Source organism: Anabrus simplex, chromosome 1 (assembly GCF_040414725.1).
Source record: "Anabrus simplex isolate iqAnaSimp1 chromosome 1, ASM4041472v1, whole genome shotgun sequence".
In the NCBI taxonomy this organism is placed as follows: domain Eukaryota; kingdom Metazoa; phylum Arthropoda; class Insecta; order Orthoptera; family Tettigoniidae; genus Anabrus; species Anabrus simplex.
The window spans coordinates 344,726,722-344,744,512 of NC_090265.1; the positions used below are offsets into that span (position 1 = coordinate 344,726,722).

Below are 17,791 nucleotides of genomic sequence, written 5' to 3' on the forward strand. Positions count from 1 at the left end.
CACAAACTGACAAATTTATCAAATTATTCTCTCATGCAATCTACTGACACTCATAAGTCATCTTCATACAGGCTATGAAGGCCCTTGGAATGGTGGAAGGTAAAGGCTTCCACTATCCGTAACCTCGGCTCTTGGTGGGGTGGAGTAGTTAGCTCCACGCCTGGCCACCTTTGCCCCCAGGAATTAACCTGGTACTCATTTTTGGTGTAGGCTGAGTGAACCTCAGGGCCATGTGCACCTCCGAAAGTGGAAATCTTGTTTCTTAAATTTTTCGACTTCCTGACGGGGAATTGAACCCACGTTCTTCCAGGTGAACCGAGCACGCCTTTACCGCCTTGGCCAGGCATCCCCTATTGACACTCATAGACGGTCTGAAAATTTCAGTTCCCAAACCATCATTCCGCCACAAATCGAAAATGTTTTGATGTCCAGAATGTACTACACCAGCTAAGTATAGCAGACCTACTAATGTTTTTATTTCCGCGATGTCCGTTTTCTTTGCATCTCTGTCACATTTGTATTTCATTTTTGCCTCATTTATATTTTGGTTTGTTTACTAGACAATGTTTTGTAATATGTGATCCGGGAAAATAGCATCCAGCATTCTAAATTCAGTTTTAGCAAGTCTTGCATCAATGGGCCGTGGAAGTTGAATAACAATATTACGCTTTCTAGTGCGATTAGATCTCTTTTGTGGCTTATCTGACCAAATTGTAGGATTCGGTATGTCCCTGCCGCTATATATAGGGTTAGAAAGAACCTCATCATCTTCTTTGATAGGTCGTTCTTCCCCTTTATCTAAATTGTGGTCATCCTCTTCATTTAAACTTTCTTCTGAAGCACTATCCCTTTCAAAATTATTTAGAATTTCATGTTCATCTGTGTCACTGTGATCTGAGTCATTGTTGTCACTTGAAACCTGCTCAGGAACAGATTCCAGCAACTGTGTAATTTTCCTCTGTTCCTCTTCAAAATTCATTGTTATAGATAAAACTACAGCACCACACTTCACTGAAAGCCCCCTTAAACCCCATGAACTTTACTTAAGAAACTTCCTTGGAAATGCAGGGTCATGTAAGAATGTACTACGCGAGGGATCGCACAAAGGCAATTTGCCGCGGCAGATGCGAGAGTGAAAGAAAACTTAAAGCACTCCGGAACGCAGCAGGCAATACACTGATGATAATCAAGGTCAGGCGAGAGAGAGAGAGAGAGAGAGAGAGAGAGAGAGAGAGGAGAGGGATAAAACGAGTGCCCTAAGCCCTGTAGTATCTAGCAACGAAATTATTAACAAATATTTAAAAAGTGCGGCAAACTGCCGCAGGCGCGACCTCTCACGTGTTAAATAATAACATTTTGGAAATTGTAGCTGAACAATTTCATAAGTTATGGTATTAAATAGGTGGACTCTTCTCTACCCTTTGATAGAGCTCAACAATAAGCATGTACTTACTTCATTATACATGACCTAATAGCAAGATGTACATTTTGTCAAGTCATTTCATCATTAGAATTTTATTTCTTTAAATCTTAGGTATCTTTCTTATTTCAGGCAGGGTTCCGTATTGTGGCTACAGGTGCAGTTGTAGAACTGGATAAATCAGCACAGGTGATGAAGAAATTGAAGTTAACAGGTGTACCTATTAAGGTATACAAGAAAACAGCTTTCATCCGTGGTATGTTCAACTCTTCCCTTGAGGTTGCAAAATTTGAGGGTGCAAAGCTGCGTACAGTATCTGGTATAAGGGGTCAGATCAAGAAAGCTGTTGGAAAGCCTGAGGGATCCTTCAGAGCAACTTTTGAAGATAAGATCCTTCTTAGTGGTAGGTATATCACATATGATGTAACTTCCTAAATAATTACAACTGTCCTTATCATATTGCCAGCATTTGTTATTTTGTTATATTGGATTCAGAACTGTACTCTTGCAATACCCTAGTTTGAAATATTTCTAATGCTATGGAAGAATGAGTGTTGTGAATGGTGTCTTCTTAAATAAAAATGATCAAAATTAATTAAAATTATAATAGAAATGTACTCCAGCATATGTTTACCAAAGCATTGCTTTTAAGAAATAATCATCTCCTCCTCCTCATTTCACATTGTCAGAGCTTACCATCTGCAGCATGTGAGCATTTGGTCACTGTGTTGTAAACCTTATGCCTGTGCAGTAGCATGCATGCAGCAGTTTTAAATCTGTGTTATTTTTCTTATTTTCATTGTTTGTTGTTTTGCTATTTATTTTATCATTCATTATTTACAGTATTAGTTTTTGTAATTCTCTTATTTGTTACTTGTCATCACTTGCTTATTATATTGTTTTTTGTTTGGTGCTAAAACAGTTGTATGAAATAACTTCTCAACAAGGGAGACCCAGAATTCACCCCCCAAGGGAGAGATCTTCTTGTGGCCACAGTGTCCCTCTCCAAGGTCATGGCATAGGAATGAATTTTGTCCCCAGAGAGGTTTTCTCAGCCAGATCAGGGAAAGAACTGCTGCAGCTCTGCAGATAAACAGAAGTACAGTGTCAGAAGTCATGAAAGAAAAAATAATAATGGATACAGTACAATGTATCTCTACAGTGAGATTAGTCATGGCCAAAGGCCTCAAGGTGCCCCTTTGAAACATTATAAAGACCAGCTTAAGAAGACTATGAATAGCACCAACATAAATGCTAAACCTGGGCAACAACTGCACAAAATCGTGTTCTTTGGCGCAAAGCTACTGCAGAAGGAGTCTCGCTGTTTGAGCAGGCACGTCGCAAACAAGAAATTTAAATCCATGAAAAGCGGAAACTACGTCAGATCCAACCATGTCCTCCACCCAACTTTAGATGTGACCTGTGTGGCCGCATGTTTCATGCAAAGATTGGGCTTGACCAGTCATCAGCGATATCTCCAAAACGAGTAGCGGCTGGCGACGACGATTCAGAACTTATCCATAAGGTGTACAGTGTCTGACCAAAGAAAAATTGGAGTTCAGAGCTAACACACATAATTTCAAACTGTAAACTGTAATGAAATAAGAAACATGCAGGAAAATCTTTGACAAGAAATAGTATTCTAAAATGCTTATACCTGAAGATCTTAATAATAACAAAAATAATAATTGTGACAAGAGTTAGACCTGTCCCTGAGTTTGAACTCCTGCTATACGGAGTGTCAGCAGTGAAATCTAACAGAAACTAATCAAACTTTACCATATCCAAGAAGTTCAATTTATCTTAACTAGAGGTCTCTACTGGTGACTTCTAAGTGCCAAGGTCAGTCTAGGAAGGTCTGGTCACACTCCCACAATCCTTTGTGGTGACGGACATATTGAGTCTTGAGCATCGTTATGAAGTAGGCGAGCCCCGATTTGGTAATGTGAAATATATTTGAATTTTTAATGAAAACGGGCTACTGCGCAACGTTGTCCGACTCGTTGGCTGAATGGTCAGCGTACTGGCCTTCAGTTCAGAGGGTCCCGGGTTCGATTCCCGGCCGGGTTGGGGATTTTAACTTTCATTGGTTAATTCCAATGTGTTTTTGCTGTCCCCAACATCCCTGCAACTCGCACACCACACATAACACTATCCTCTACCACAATCACACGCAGTTACCTACACATGGCAGATACCGCCCACCCTCATCGGAGGGTCTGCCTTACAAGGGCTGCACTTGGCTAGAAATAGCCACACGAAATTATATTATACTGCGCAATGTTAAATTGTCTGAATAAGTCAACTGGCAGGTTAGAGTGGTGAGCTCAGTTAGTACGGTAAAATATTCCACGCGTGATAAATGACAATCTACACATAATTCAGTCTTGGTCGAGGTTGGTAAGTTATTATATTGATTTTTTTTCCTGAAGAATCATATGTTTATATGAACAGGGTTTTTTTTTTTTTTAATTTATGGGTTCCATTATGTATTTTCTTCTGACACAAATTTGATGAATCGCAATTTGAATAGAAGATGAGATCTCTCAAGTGGAACTCCATCCCTAAAATATTCCTGCTGAACTGAATGGCTCAGACGGTTGAGGAGCTGGCCTTCTGACTCCAACTTGGCAGGTTTGATCCTGGCTCAGTCCGGTGGTATTTGAAGGTGCTCAAATACATCAGCCTCATGTTGGTAGATTTACTGGCACGTAAAAGAACTCCTGCGGGACTAAATTCCGGTACCTCGGCCTCTCCGAAAACCACAAAAGTAGTTAGTAGGACGTAAAGCAATTAACGTTGTTGTTGTTGTTGTTGTTATTATTATTATTATTATTATTATTATTATTATTATTATTATTATTATTATTATTATTATTATTCCTAATCCACCCCTTTAAAATATTCTAGAAAACCTAAACAAAGATATTATTTAAAAAGGAAACAATAAATGTAATAGAAACTGTATAATAATAATAATAATAATAATAATAGTTTTCATTTTTGAGTTAGCTACCCAAGTAGGTCATTTAGGAAAAATAAAGTAAGGACCCTGGCACAAGTAAGTGAAAAAATCCAGAGCTCAGCTAAGAGCCCCGTGATTGCCAACCCAAGAGACCCTGGGCTGCTTTTAGTCACCTCTTACGACAGACAGGTGATACCGTGGGTGTTATTCTACCACCCCAGCTGCCTCTGTGGATCAGTAGTAGAGTGTCGGCCTCCAGATCCCAAGATAGCAGGTTCAAACCCGGCAGATTTAGTCAGATTTTTGAAGGGCGGAAAAAAGTCCATTCGACACTCCTTGTCCTACGATGTCGACATGTAAAAGATCTCTCGTGACACATTTGGTGTTTACCTGACAAAATTCATTAAATCTCAGCCATAGACTCCCAAGAGAGTTTTGGTTTACTCAGTCTGCCATCTAGTAGTCCTAGAGTAAAATGGAACGTTGAAATTGACGGGCAGACAGCCAGATGGCTTCGAATTGAAATGCCTGCACATGGTAGCTGAGGTCATATTATTATTATTATTATTATTATTATTGTTATTGTTGTTGTTGTTATTATTATTATTATTATTATTATTATTATTATTATTATTATTATTATTATTATTATTATTATTATTATTATTATTATTATACCACTCCCACCCACAGGGGGTAAAGATTATGGAAGTTATACAAACAGTTTGCAGTTATCTACCACTCCTACAAAAGTGAGACATGTGATTTGAATGATAAGTGTAGCCCAGTATTCACATAATGCCTAAGAATTCTTCTTCTTTTTTTACAATATGCTGTATGTCGCACTGACACAGGTAAGTCTTATGGAGACGATAGGATAGGAAAGGGCTAGAAATGATAAGGAAGCGACTGTGGCCTTAGTGAAGGTACATTCCCAGCAAATGACATATGTGAAAATAGGAAAACATGGAAAACCATCTTGAGGGCTGCCGAAAGTGGAGTTCGAACCCACTATCTACCGAATGAAAGTTGATAGCTACTTGCCCTTAACCGCACAGCCACTTGCTCGGTCGTCGTCGTCTTCATCTTTGTAGCCCAACAAATTATGATCATGTTGACATAAACATAATACAGATGCGGGTTTTGTACCACTTTGTGGGGTGGTAGAATACATCCACGGTGTCCCCTGCTTGTCGCAAAAGGTGACTAAAAGGGGACCCAGTGACTCTTAACTTGGAGAATGTGGGTTGGCGACCACGAAGCCCTTAGCTGATTCTGGCATTGCTTTCACTTACTTGTGCTGGACTCTTCACTTTTTCTATCCCATCCGACCTCCCTTGGTCAACTCTTGTTCTTTTCCAACCTCGATAGTCTTACAGGATTCGAGGCCTAGGGAGTCTTCCATTACCTAAACTTCGTGACCTTTGCCTTTCTTTGGCCGATACCTTCATTTTTCGAAGATAGTGTTGGATCCCTTCCATTTTTCCCTCTGGTTAGTGTTAATAGCGGATGGTTGTCCAGCTGTACTTTCTCTCAAAACAATAATCGCTACCACTACTTTGTTCTATTTGGATACATCGATTATCTGTAAACTAGAGAGTAGCTAAGGACATCACTCTTGTTGTATATGTGAAGAATATTGTTCAAAATTAAAAACTTCATAGTTGTTCTTATTGAACTGAGAATCACAAAGGTAAATTGAATTTAAGGGTTCCACCTCTTCAATACAATACAATTCTGTTGCACAGGATTATGTTATAACATGTTTATTGTGGAACCAGTTTTGACACATTGTTTTAGTGTTATCATCAGCCTATCACATAAACCTAGCAAGAGGACAAAAATATATATATACAACACTATACACACTGATACAATTCATGTAATGAAAGTTCACACTTAAAAGTAAGAGTTATATCTAAAATAGGTAGCAGTGTTTACAACGCGTTAGCGGTGTAATAGTCTTATGTAATCTTGATGTATGTGCTGAAATCACTCATTCTAATGTTGAGTTTATTGTTGAATGTGAGTTTAAACTTGATAAATATATTAAAATCTTGATGGTTGACTCGTTGTGGCATGGTAAAATGGGTCTAAAAGAGGAATGCAACTTTTGTACTAATGTTGTTTGACAGAGTCTTCTAAGCTTATGTTGTACCGTTGTACCGGCACATCGAAATGTGGATAGCTGTATACATGTGGGTCCAATATTAGTGTACAGGACCAAGGTTTCTCAGTCTGATGCAGAATGTGAGGCCTAAAGAAGGAAGGAGGCCTAAATTTAGTATGCAGAAGGCTCAAAGGGGCAAGACAAAATAGAGCAAAAATAGTATGAAGCTCACCTTTCACAGCGTGCCCTGAAGCTTAACGTGTGGAGAGGAGTTGAGAACTGAAGCAGTGTGTAAGCAAGGACAGAACAGAGGTATAGGTAGGAGAAGAAAGTCCTGAGAATTTCTATGTCTTGGTCTATAGTGGTGAAACTGTGTTTTCCGTCATGTATATGTTGGCCCACCACCGAAAACCTATTGTATTTAATCGAGTTAACGTGTTCCATGTACCTAATTTTGATGCTGCGTCCAGTCTGTCCTATGTAAGATGAGTTGCAATTGTTTCTTGAAGATGTTTAGTTATGTTGTAGACGCCTTCATTGAAAGTGTTGGTGGAATACGTGGCAGGGTTGGATTTATCTTTTAGTATTGTTTTTCTTCTTCTTATGACGCCGTCTCCCTCCGAAGGTTGGCGATCCAATTGATTATGATTACATGCAAAACAGCAGCACGGAAGATTTCTATCGACGTATGTCCATATCACCGCCTCAAGTCTTTCAGCCAGGAATTTCTCTGTCTTCCCACAGATCTTTTCCCATCATCTTCCCTTGAATGATCAGTCGGAGAAGTTCGTATCGTTCACCTCTCATGATGTGTCCGAGGTAGCTGAGCTTACGCTCCTTGATGGTTATGAGAAGCTCTTTCTTCTTTTTCAAGATGTTGAGAACTTCTTTATTTGTCTTCTTTTCTACCCAAGATATTTGGAGTATTCTTCTGTATAAGTACATTTCAAAAGATTCAATCCGCTTTTCCAATGAAGGGCTAAGCGCCCACCCTTCGAAACCATACAGAAGGACAGGAAAGACATAACAACATAGCATTCGAACTCTGAGCTGGAGGTTGAGTTCTCGGCTGGTGAATAAGGTCTTCATGGTATTGAACATATTTTTTGCTTGTCCAATCCTGGATGAGATTTCACATTTTGAATCACAATGCTGGTTCACTAGAGTTCCTAGATATTTGGATGGAAGATACTTGTTGGACAATGTTGTTGTTGATGTAAAGGGAGGCCTCATTTGGTGTTTTCGAAAATACAAATCAGCTTGGTCTTGTTAATATTCAAGGATAAACCATGGGTTTCACTGGTCCTCACGATCTTGTTTATAATGATTTGAAGATCAGTAGGGTTGCTGGCTAACACAACCGTGTCATCAGCAAATCGGATGTTATTAATGACATACCCATTGATCTTGATACCTAGATTAATATCTTCCATAGCCTCTCTGAACACAGCTTCAGAGTAGATGTTGAAAAGGAGTGGGGACAGGACACATCCCTGGCGGACACCTCTTCGTATAGCTATGTCCTCAGTAGTAGCTCCTTCTATTTTGACCTCTGCCATTTGATTCCAGTACAGATGGGTAATGATACGAAGATCACCAACATCTACACCAGTAGATTTTAAAATCTCAACAAGTTTTGCATGAGATACACAATCGAAAGCTTTTCGGTAGTCGATGGAGCAAGCGTGCACACCTACATTCATATCTAGGCATCTCTGGGTCAAAACATTCAAGCAGAAAAGAACCTCACGAGTACCCAGTCCATTCCTAAAGCCAAACTGAGTATGTTCAACTTGGCGTTCGCATTTGAGGTAGATTCAAGTGTGGATGATACGATAATCATCACAATGTGATGCACTAGCCTTTTTAGGTATGGTGACAAAGGTAGATCTTAGCCAGTCAGATGGAATTCTACCAGATTTATATATTGCCTTGAATAATGTAGTTAGCAGCTCTAGTCCTCTGCCATGGCCTTCAGCAATGAGTTTGAGAGTTTCTGCATGAATCTTGTCCGGACCTACAGCTTTTCCATTCTTCTGGAGTTTGATTGCATACAGTACTTCCTCTTGGGTTATATTTGGACTTGTTTCGCTGCCTTCGCCAATAACAGGTCGTTTGTCTGGCCTTACGTTGCTAAATAGTTTTTCAACATATTCTTTCCAACACTTCAACTTGTCTTCGACTCCTACTAAAATGGTGGGAAAGAGAAACAAGGTCATCGGTGAGTGAGAAGAAGTGTACCTTGGAGAACAAATTTCAATAATGATGATTGCTTTTGTCTCTTTCTTTCCTCACTGATCTCTTATTGTGTGTATCTCTTCTACATGTTGCCTTTCAACTACATCCATTCTGTTGCTGGTACCCTGCAGGAAGTCTAGTGACCCTAGACCACTCAGGATTTTTAATTGCTGTTTACTCGAATTTACAGACATAGTGTTTTGTCGTACATGGTATCGAGTGGAGATCCCAAAATTTTACAACCCTGTGACTACCTTGCTGCTGCCTCCAGAACAGAAGGATGCTTGGCGAGGCATGAAGACAGTAGGTCAGCTGAAGAGAGAGAAGGGAATCCGTAGTGAACCTGCTGCAGATAGTTTGTACACGGTAAGATATATATCTGTTGTTGTTGTTGTTTGAGTCATTAGTCCATAGACTGGTTCGATGCAGCTCCCAATGCCAACCTATCCTGTGCTAACCTTTTCATTTCTACATAACTACTAAATCCTGCATCTGATCTAATCTGCTTGTCATATTTATACCTAGGTCTACCCCTACCTTTCTTACTGCCTACACTTCCCTCAAAAACCAAGTGAACAAGTCCTAGGTGTCTTAAGATGTGTCCTATCATTCTGTCTCTTCTTCCTGTCAAATTTAGCCAAATTGATCTCCTCCCACCAATTCGATTCAGTATCTCTTCATTCGTGATTCGATCTACCCACTTCACCTTTAGCATTCGTCTGTAACACCACCTTTCAAAAGCTTCTATTCTCTTTCTTTCTGAGCTACTGTAGTTATCATCCATGTTTCACTTCCATGCAATGCCATGCTCCAGGAAAAAGTCTTCAAAAACATCTTTCCAATTCCTATATCAATGTTCGAAGTGAGAAACTTTCTTTTCTTAAGAAAGGCTTTTCTTGCTTGTGCTAGTCTGTATTCTATGTCCTCCTCACTTCTGCTGTTGTTAGTTATTTTACTATCCAAGTAAAAATATTCATCTACTTCTTTTAAGACTTCATTTCTTAATCAATATTTCCTGCATCACCTGACTTTGTTTCACTGCACTCCATTACTTATGTTTTGTACTTATTTATTTTCATCTTGCACTCCTTCCCCAAGACTCTGTCCATACCATTCAGCAGTTTCTCCAGATCTTCTGTAGACTCAGATAAAATAACAATATCATTGGCAAATCTCAGGGTTTTGATTTCCTCTCCTTGAATTGCGATTCCCTTTCCGAATTCCTCTTTGATTTTCTTGACCACCTTGTAATGTGTGCTTGATAAGTAGAGATAACAATTTCCAAAATGTTTAACTTTAAAAAAAATTATATTTGTTCGTGGCGTTGACCTCTATAGATCTTTTGCCACTACTTTCACCATATGATAGGAACCTGCGTGTAAGTGGAATTGCAGAAGTGTAGAGTGTTGAATGTGAGGAAAGGAACATTAAGGATGACACAAACACCCAGTCCCCAGGCCAGAGATATTAATCATTTACAATTAAAAACCCCTGACCTGGCCGAGAATTGAACCCGGGGATGCCGGGTGACAGGCAAACACGTTGCCCCCTACACTGCGGGGACAGACATGTTTAACTTTAGTTAAATAAATCATAAATATGTAGTTCACTCACTATCCAAACATTTCATCTATATATGTATAATAAAATGCCCCGACCGACCGACCAGAAATTAATTTTGGAGGATACATTTATATTACAGTGTAGGTGTTCACTAAGGAAGGATTTTTGGATATTCCTTCGCTAAGAGGGTGAAAAGGGAGGGGTAAATTATAAAATGAGTATATCTATATCTCAAGAATTTAACCATTTAAAGACATGAAAATCGGTATTTGGAATCTCGCTTAAAAATAAAGAAACGCCCTTTTTTTTTTGGAAAATACTTTTGGGGGATAAAAATAAGTGAAAAGGGGATTGAATCCTTTTTATGAGGATACCTATATCTCAGAAACTGAAGATGTTACAGATGTGAAAATTGGTACATGGAATCCCCTTTAAAAATAAAGAAACATGTTTTTTTGTTTTTGTTTTCAAAAAATCCACTTAATGGGGGTTGAAAAGAAATGAAAAGGGGTAATTTTTAAAATGAGTATATCACAAAAACTTAAGGTGACACTCTGGAGATAAAAATCGGTAGTTTGGTCATTTTGGCAATTTTCTTTTTATGACTGAAATTGAAAGGATTGAGTTTCTCCTTTCTTGCCGCAAAGATATTTAGTTGAATTTAAACAATTTATCACTTTAATAATGCTTTGTTTGCCAGTCTGCACACAGCAGAAATGGGCGTGGCATCTGCTGAACTGCTTTGATAGGTAATGATGTCATTGTCATGTTTCCATTCAATCAAATATGCCTGTTCTTTGCAGTTACACAGTCATGGGATGGGCCAAAAGCCCCCATCCCCCTCCCTTTTCTCCCAATATATTTATACAGACTCAAGCTGTAAGATCTACCATATTTCTGAATGAATTTAAGCCTGTTACGGACTAATATTTCAGTACTCGACTGTCATTGAGCAACATTTTATGTTTGCATTGGTGTTCCTGGTGGTACTACAATAGTACCAACAACTATAAGTTTTGTTATTCTTGTATGTTTAATCTTTTTTTGTGGGTTCTGTGGTGGTATCATTTCTGTTTACTTTTGTAAAGTATGCGTGGAAGTAACATCTTGTAGTTGTGTATCAAGATACTGTTATTATTGAAAGACAGTGTGCTGTAATAATTGATAGCTTGTATTCAAGGGAATAAACAATATGCATAAATCAGTCTTAGCTAAGCAATGAATTGCTGAACTTTTGATAGGAAAGAGATGGGGATCAGCTATTACTGAACAGGAGTCTCCATAGAAGAAATCAGAGATAAAAGGTCATGAAATGTTATTGGAATCAGATTGTTCTCAGCAGGAAAGTGTCGCATCAACTTCAAGCCATGTGAGCCCTGCCCCTATACCCAACAATCATGACATGACAGAAACTACAGTCCCCATAACTTTGATTCAGGAAAGGTTGCATTGTGAAAAACAAAAGCGGGTGAATTATTTTCCGTTCTTTGGAGGAGAAGAAGAAGAGACAAGCTTCCAGAGTTACCAGTATTCATACAGAAGCTACTAAGGAAGTGCCAGGCTGAGTTGCTCAGACGGTTGAGGCGCTGGCCTTCTGACCCCAACTTGGCAGGTTTGATCCTGACTCAGTCCGGTGGTATTTAAAGGTGCTCAGATACATCAGCCTCGTGTCGGTAGATTTACTGGGACGTAAAAGAACTCCCGCGGGACTAAATTCCACGACTTCAGCGTCTCCGAAAACCGTAAAAGTAGTTAGTGGGACGTAAAGCAAATAACATTATTATTAAGAAAGGAAGGGAAGGAAAAACATACGGTTCTGGTGACTTTTAGGTAAAGAACCAGGAAGAAAATGTCACTTGAGCTTCACTTTAATTTTCTCGCCAATTGTAATTATTACACTTAAACCCCACTTTTCTCCCATAATATTCAGCCAATTGTAACAAAATTTGTATGGTTTATGTATCACAGCTATATTAAGAAACTTGCATATGGAATTTTTTATTGCAGAATTTTTTCAAGTAGTAGAAATTTTTAAGTCCAAAATGTTTGATCGTAAAAATTACACAAACTTGAGTACGATATATCTCCTTATATAAATTATGTACAGAAAAATTGATACATAGTGCTTTTAAAAGAAGTATTATCTACCTAATTACAAAGTTACATTAACATTTTAATTAAATTTCATGAAAGAAATGGAATTTAATATTTCTATAAAAATTCTAAAAAAGTTTTTGAAAAACTTTTAATTATATATATAAATGAAATATTTGTGATATCTCTACTTTTATGTAGGTGACATTCCCGCAAAGTTTCATGAAAATCTATGCATTAGGTAAAAATATCTTTATATCTCCGGAGTGTCGCCTTAACATGCTACAGACGTAAAATTTGGTATTTGGAATCTCTTTTAAAAACAAAGAATCAGGGTGGTTTTTATTTTTGAAAATCCATGTAAGGGGGGTGAAAATGAACAAAAATGTGGTTGAATTATTTTTGGGAGGATGCTTATATCTTGAAAACTGAATACGTTACAGACGTGAAAATTAATACTTGTTATCTCCTTTAAAAATAAAGAAATACGTATCTTTTGTTTCTGGAAAATCCACTTAAGAGGTGTTGAAAAGAAGTAAAAAGAGGGGTGAATTTTTAAAATGAGTATATCTCAAAAAAATTAACATGTTAAAACGAAAAATTGGTATTTGGAATCTCCTTCATAAATAAACACGCATTTTTTGTTTTTGGGAAAGGGGGGTTAAAAGAAGTGAAAATGGAGTGCGTTTTAAAAATGAGTACATCTCAAAAACTGAACATGTTATAAACGTAAAAATTGGTATATAGAATCTCCTATAATAAAGAAACATGCATTTTGTTGTTTTTGGAAAATCCATTTAAGGGCGGGGGGGGGGGGGGGGTGAAAATGACTAAAAAAGCGCTTCAATTCTTTTCATGAGGATACTTATATCTTGAAAACTGAACATGTTACAAATGTGGTATCTCCTTTAAAAATAAAGAACACGTATCTTTTGTTTTCAGAAAATGCACTTAACCCTGGTTTTTTTGACCGGGTTCAGTAATAAAAGTTTGTAGTTCTAAACATAGCGGGCCGCTAGCTTCCCTCCCCTCAGTACCTTTCATTGGACTCATTCACTATCAGAGTGCATAAACAGTTCGCCCCTCACAATCCTCTGTTTAAGCCTGAATGCATTGTTTGATGGACCCGGTTTTGTTTGATTTTCATGAAAAATAATGCCTTCGTATGTACTGAAGTCCAACACATGGAATAGAAATATGGAAAGAGAAATCGGAAGACTTAGAAAAGGAACATTCGCCAAATGTTAGGATTGCCTAAAAAAGAGCAAACCTCTGCAGTTCCACAAGAACTAGAGGGAGCTGGAAGATGTGCCTATTGCAACTGGAAAAAACAACAGATAAACCAAGACTATATGCCGTGTATGCCAGCGACATATCTACAAAGATCACTCGGCAGTGACACGTTCGGTGCAGTACGGAAAGTCAAAAATCAATTGATGACGCTGAATGGACGTCAGTTGTTTAACATCCAATGGTTCGAAATTATATACTAGATTTGTAACTTTAAACATAGTTTTTGCTTAATTTGTGCTATTTTTTCCTGACTCGGTCTAAAACATTGTGCGCGCCTCCTTACGGGGTTATTTTTACACGCCTCCTCCAGGGTTAAGGGCGTGTAAAAGGACTGGAAAAATGGGTTGAATCCCTTAATTAAGATACTTATATCCAGGGGTAGAAAAAAGTAGAAATAATTCAGTAGCCAGCACCTTTTTATCAGGAGCCAGCACATTTTTTGCAAATAAAAAGTACAAAAACCACAGGTTAGACTAGGATTAAGCTATGTATTGTTTTTGAAGTGTGTCCCTAAGTAGTCTAGTCTATCAATTCATATAAGAATGGAATAGAAACAGTTTATATTTTAAGAAATACTAACCCAAATAGTCACCAGTCGCCTTCAAAGTCAGCATCTTTTGAAATTATACTACACGTGCCTGTTTGATTTCCCACCAAAATACCAACGATCAATACATTTTGTTGCATCAAAGTCCTTTATAGATGGTCCATTCAAAGATATCATCATGAGATCACTTAAGTTCTTCACAGTAAGCTTGGTTCGCAGTTTGTGTTTAATTATATTCATTGTACTGAACCCTCGCTCACATGATGAGGTCGATACAGGAATTGTTGCCACTATACTGAGGAGCTTTCCTAAAATCGTAAATCGTCCTTTCATAGTCCGCGATTTTTCAAGTAGATTACTCAGTGGAAGATCTTTCCCGACTATTTTGAACTCGTACCACTCGCTCAGTATGTCTTCTACGTTGTTCTCCTCAATTTGAAGGTGTTTTGAAAAATGAGTGGCAAGAAGCTGTATTTCACTGTTGCCATAATTTTCCAATTGTTTTCCTGAAGGCCAGGAATATGTGTCAAAAACACCAGTGGCACTTTGAATATCTTCATTTTGAAGAAATGTGTATTTCAGGAAGTTAATCCCACTTGCCAAAATATGTTCCCTGTCTGTCGTGAAATTCTTATCCGACACACCTGATAACTGTATTCCATTGAAAACTCCTGAAAGTGTTGTAGCAGAAACAAATTTTTCTTCCATTGGGCCCTTGGTGTTCTGAAGTTGCTGCAATGAATTAATTGCATTATTTACATGCACTCTTATCTGACTTAAAATCAGATCATGCCTCTGAAATACAAGTGAAAGTCTTTTGAATATACTCAGATAATCATACAAGAAGTGAATTGTGATGACAAATTTGAAGTCCTTGATCTTCTTTAGAAGACCTTTGGCCGTGATTCCTTCTTCACCTTTCCTTTCAGAAATATTCTCTAAATGCACCACTAGGCATTCCCAGTGTTTGACAACTGCATGCAAAGCATTTAATTTGCTTGCTACCCATCTAACTTGGTGTAAGTACTGCAATTTAGATATTTCACACTCCAGTAACTCCGAAATTTTCTTCAGTTCGCGAAGTCGTTTCGGCGAATGTCGATAAAACTTGTATAGTTTCCTGAGTATAGAATCAATTTCATCAATGATTTTAAGTTTCACATTTTTCACTGAGTGAAGAACGGTGAGTTGGAGTTGATGTGCAACACAATGAACGTTTACCAAGTTCTCAAGTTTTTCAGATATTTTTGTTACCAAACCATTAGAACACCAATCATACATGGTGCTCCATCAGTTCCTATGCCGATTAGTTTTGTACCTGTGAAGAGACCTCCAAGCCCTAACTGAAGCAATTCTGTTTCCAGAGCTTCCATATAGCCATCACTTGTTGCATCCTCCAATGACACAATAGAAAGAAATGTCTCCTTCACCTTATTTTCTTTTAAAAAACGAACGTAAAGTATGAGTTCCTCATCATCAGATTTATCTGTTGATCCATCGAGTAAGATACTGACATATGAACTTCCCTTAATTTCACATACCAAATCTTCATGAAGATCTGAGGCAATGTATGAAATAAATTCTCTGCATTGTTTATCATTCACATACTTCTCAGAATCAGTAACATTCAACTTGCTCAACAATGCAACCAAACTTTCAAAATCAGTGTAGGGTCTGTTATTTTTTGCAATATGGTAAGATGCCATGAACAATGCGTTCATATGCTGTAACATATTAGCATCCATTTTCTTTACACACTTAGCTAAGGGTGCACATTCGGGATTTTTTTTTAAACTTTCAGCCTCCTGACACTTCGAGTGAGGATAGGATTTTTCGTGTTTTTTAAAAGTTTCCAGTTTAAAGGGTCCTGAAAATCCGGATACAACTTTAGAATTTTGGTCGGCAATACTAGGAAATTTACTGCATAATTCACACTTCGCAGTTCCTTCCTCATAGCGCAGCCACAGTAGTAATTCAAGCCACGATTGCTGAAATTTCCGTTTGCCTGACTGAAATTTCGACGTATTTTTAATGTTTGACTTATTGTTTTGAACACCACAAATTTCACTCTGGTCATTGTCGTCCTGAACACTACAATGGGACTTCCATCAAGTGTTTTCTCACATTTACTCGCTTCTGTATCACTTTGTGTTACATTTTACTTACGAAGAAATCTGAAAGAGTACACTGTTTTTTACTCGCATCAGTCAATTTGTGCGGCTTTGTTAGTTTCATTTTCCCAATTTTCTGAAGTATAACACAGAAACGTAAAACACGTAATAGACTACAATAAATCACCAGAGTTAAATGGCTTACGAGTTCGCGGGCTTCGATGTCTGATGCAACGCTGCCAATTTTCCGCCACCGCACAGGAATGAAAACAACCGTATTATTTTCTAAAGTGCAAACCGTTCAATACAAATATGCTGTAATTAAATTAAAAGTGAAAATAGTGTTCAGTGAAAATACAAGAATTGATAAACCATCATTCTGTATGTTTTAAATGCAAAGAATGAATTCCACGGGAATTTATCAGCACTGCTTTGAGGGCAATAGTTTAGGAACGGCTAGGTTGGCTATTCTAGTTACTTTTGTTCTAGCGCCTGACATTCAGGAGCCGTCATCGGCTGAAATTGCGCATTGTCGTCGTGGCAGGATATTTACATACACCCTTCCCTTTGCTTGACCTTTTCGAAACTAAGGTTTTTAACTTTCCTCGAGCTCAGAGTATTAAGGAGTATTGGGAACATAATTATACTGTAGGCTCACGCTGACAATGCTACTGCGTGCCCAGTTTATTATCACTTCTAATGCTACTTCGTACACATGCATCATTTCTAACATCCTAAACAGAAAATACTGTAAGTGGCTAATACTATTAGAAATAGTACAAATATTCACATTATCATATCGTTATGGCCAGTGCTGGATTAAGGTGTTTGGGGGCCCTGGGCTATTTAAAAATGTGGGGCCCCTTCTTCATAACATCACCTAAGACTAGCATACTGAAGTCGTTATAGAACTACTTGCACTTAAAATTAATGAATAGGGAAGTATTGAAATAGACTACTATTTTTCTCTGCTTTTCATGTTAATATTTCATAATGTCAAAACATATTTTACATTTGTCTCATCATCACTATCTAATCGACATACAAAACAGAACTTACGTTGTTTGGCACCACTAGGATATTTTCTATCTATTTTACAAAAACATTACAGTTGTAACTTATGAATGGTTCAATAATCAGAGGTGAACTGGAAGTTCTCTTCCTAATGCAAAGATATAGTATAGCATCCGAATTCCACCGTGCTCCGTGCTTCCCCTGTCCCCTCCCGCTCACTTCATAGAGCTCTTCACCCCCTTTCCCCTCTGGCCGTACTCGCAAGCTGCCAGATTTAAATTTTCGTCAACAATAACCTTTACAATAACTACAGTGCGTAAGTAGCGAGGATTCGTGCGGTGGTGGTGGTGGTGGTGGTGATTATTGTTTTAAGAGGAAATACAACTAGGCAACCATCCTCTATATAACACTAATCAGAGGGGAAAATGCAAGGGAT

At 38.1% G+C, this 17,791-nt stretch overlaps 1 protein-coding gene across 1 annotated transcript in view; it reads left to right on the plus strand.

The window, feature by feature from the left end:
* Positions 1-17,791, plus strand: part of LOC136856771 (ribosome biogenesis protein BMS1 homolog) — a 317,735-nt gene that overhangs the window by 252,408 nt on the left and 47,536 nt on the right. Inside the window, exons 16-17 of the mRNA XM_067134870.2 lie at positions 1,553-1,823; positions 8,924-9,099. Coding sequence (XP_066990971.2) covers positions 1,553-1,823; positions 8,924-9,099 — 447 coding nt within the window. The remainder of the gene's footprint in view (positions 1-1,552; positions 1,824-8,923; positions 9,100-17,791) is intronic.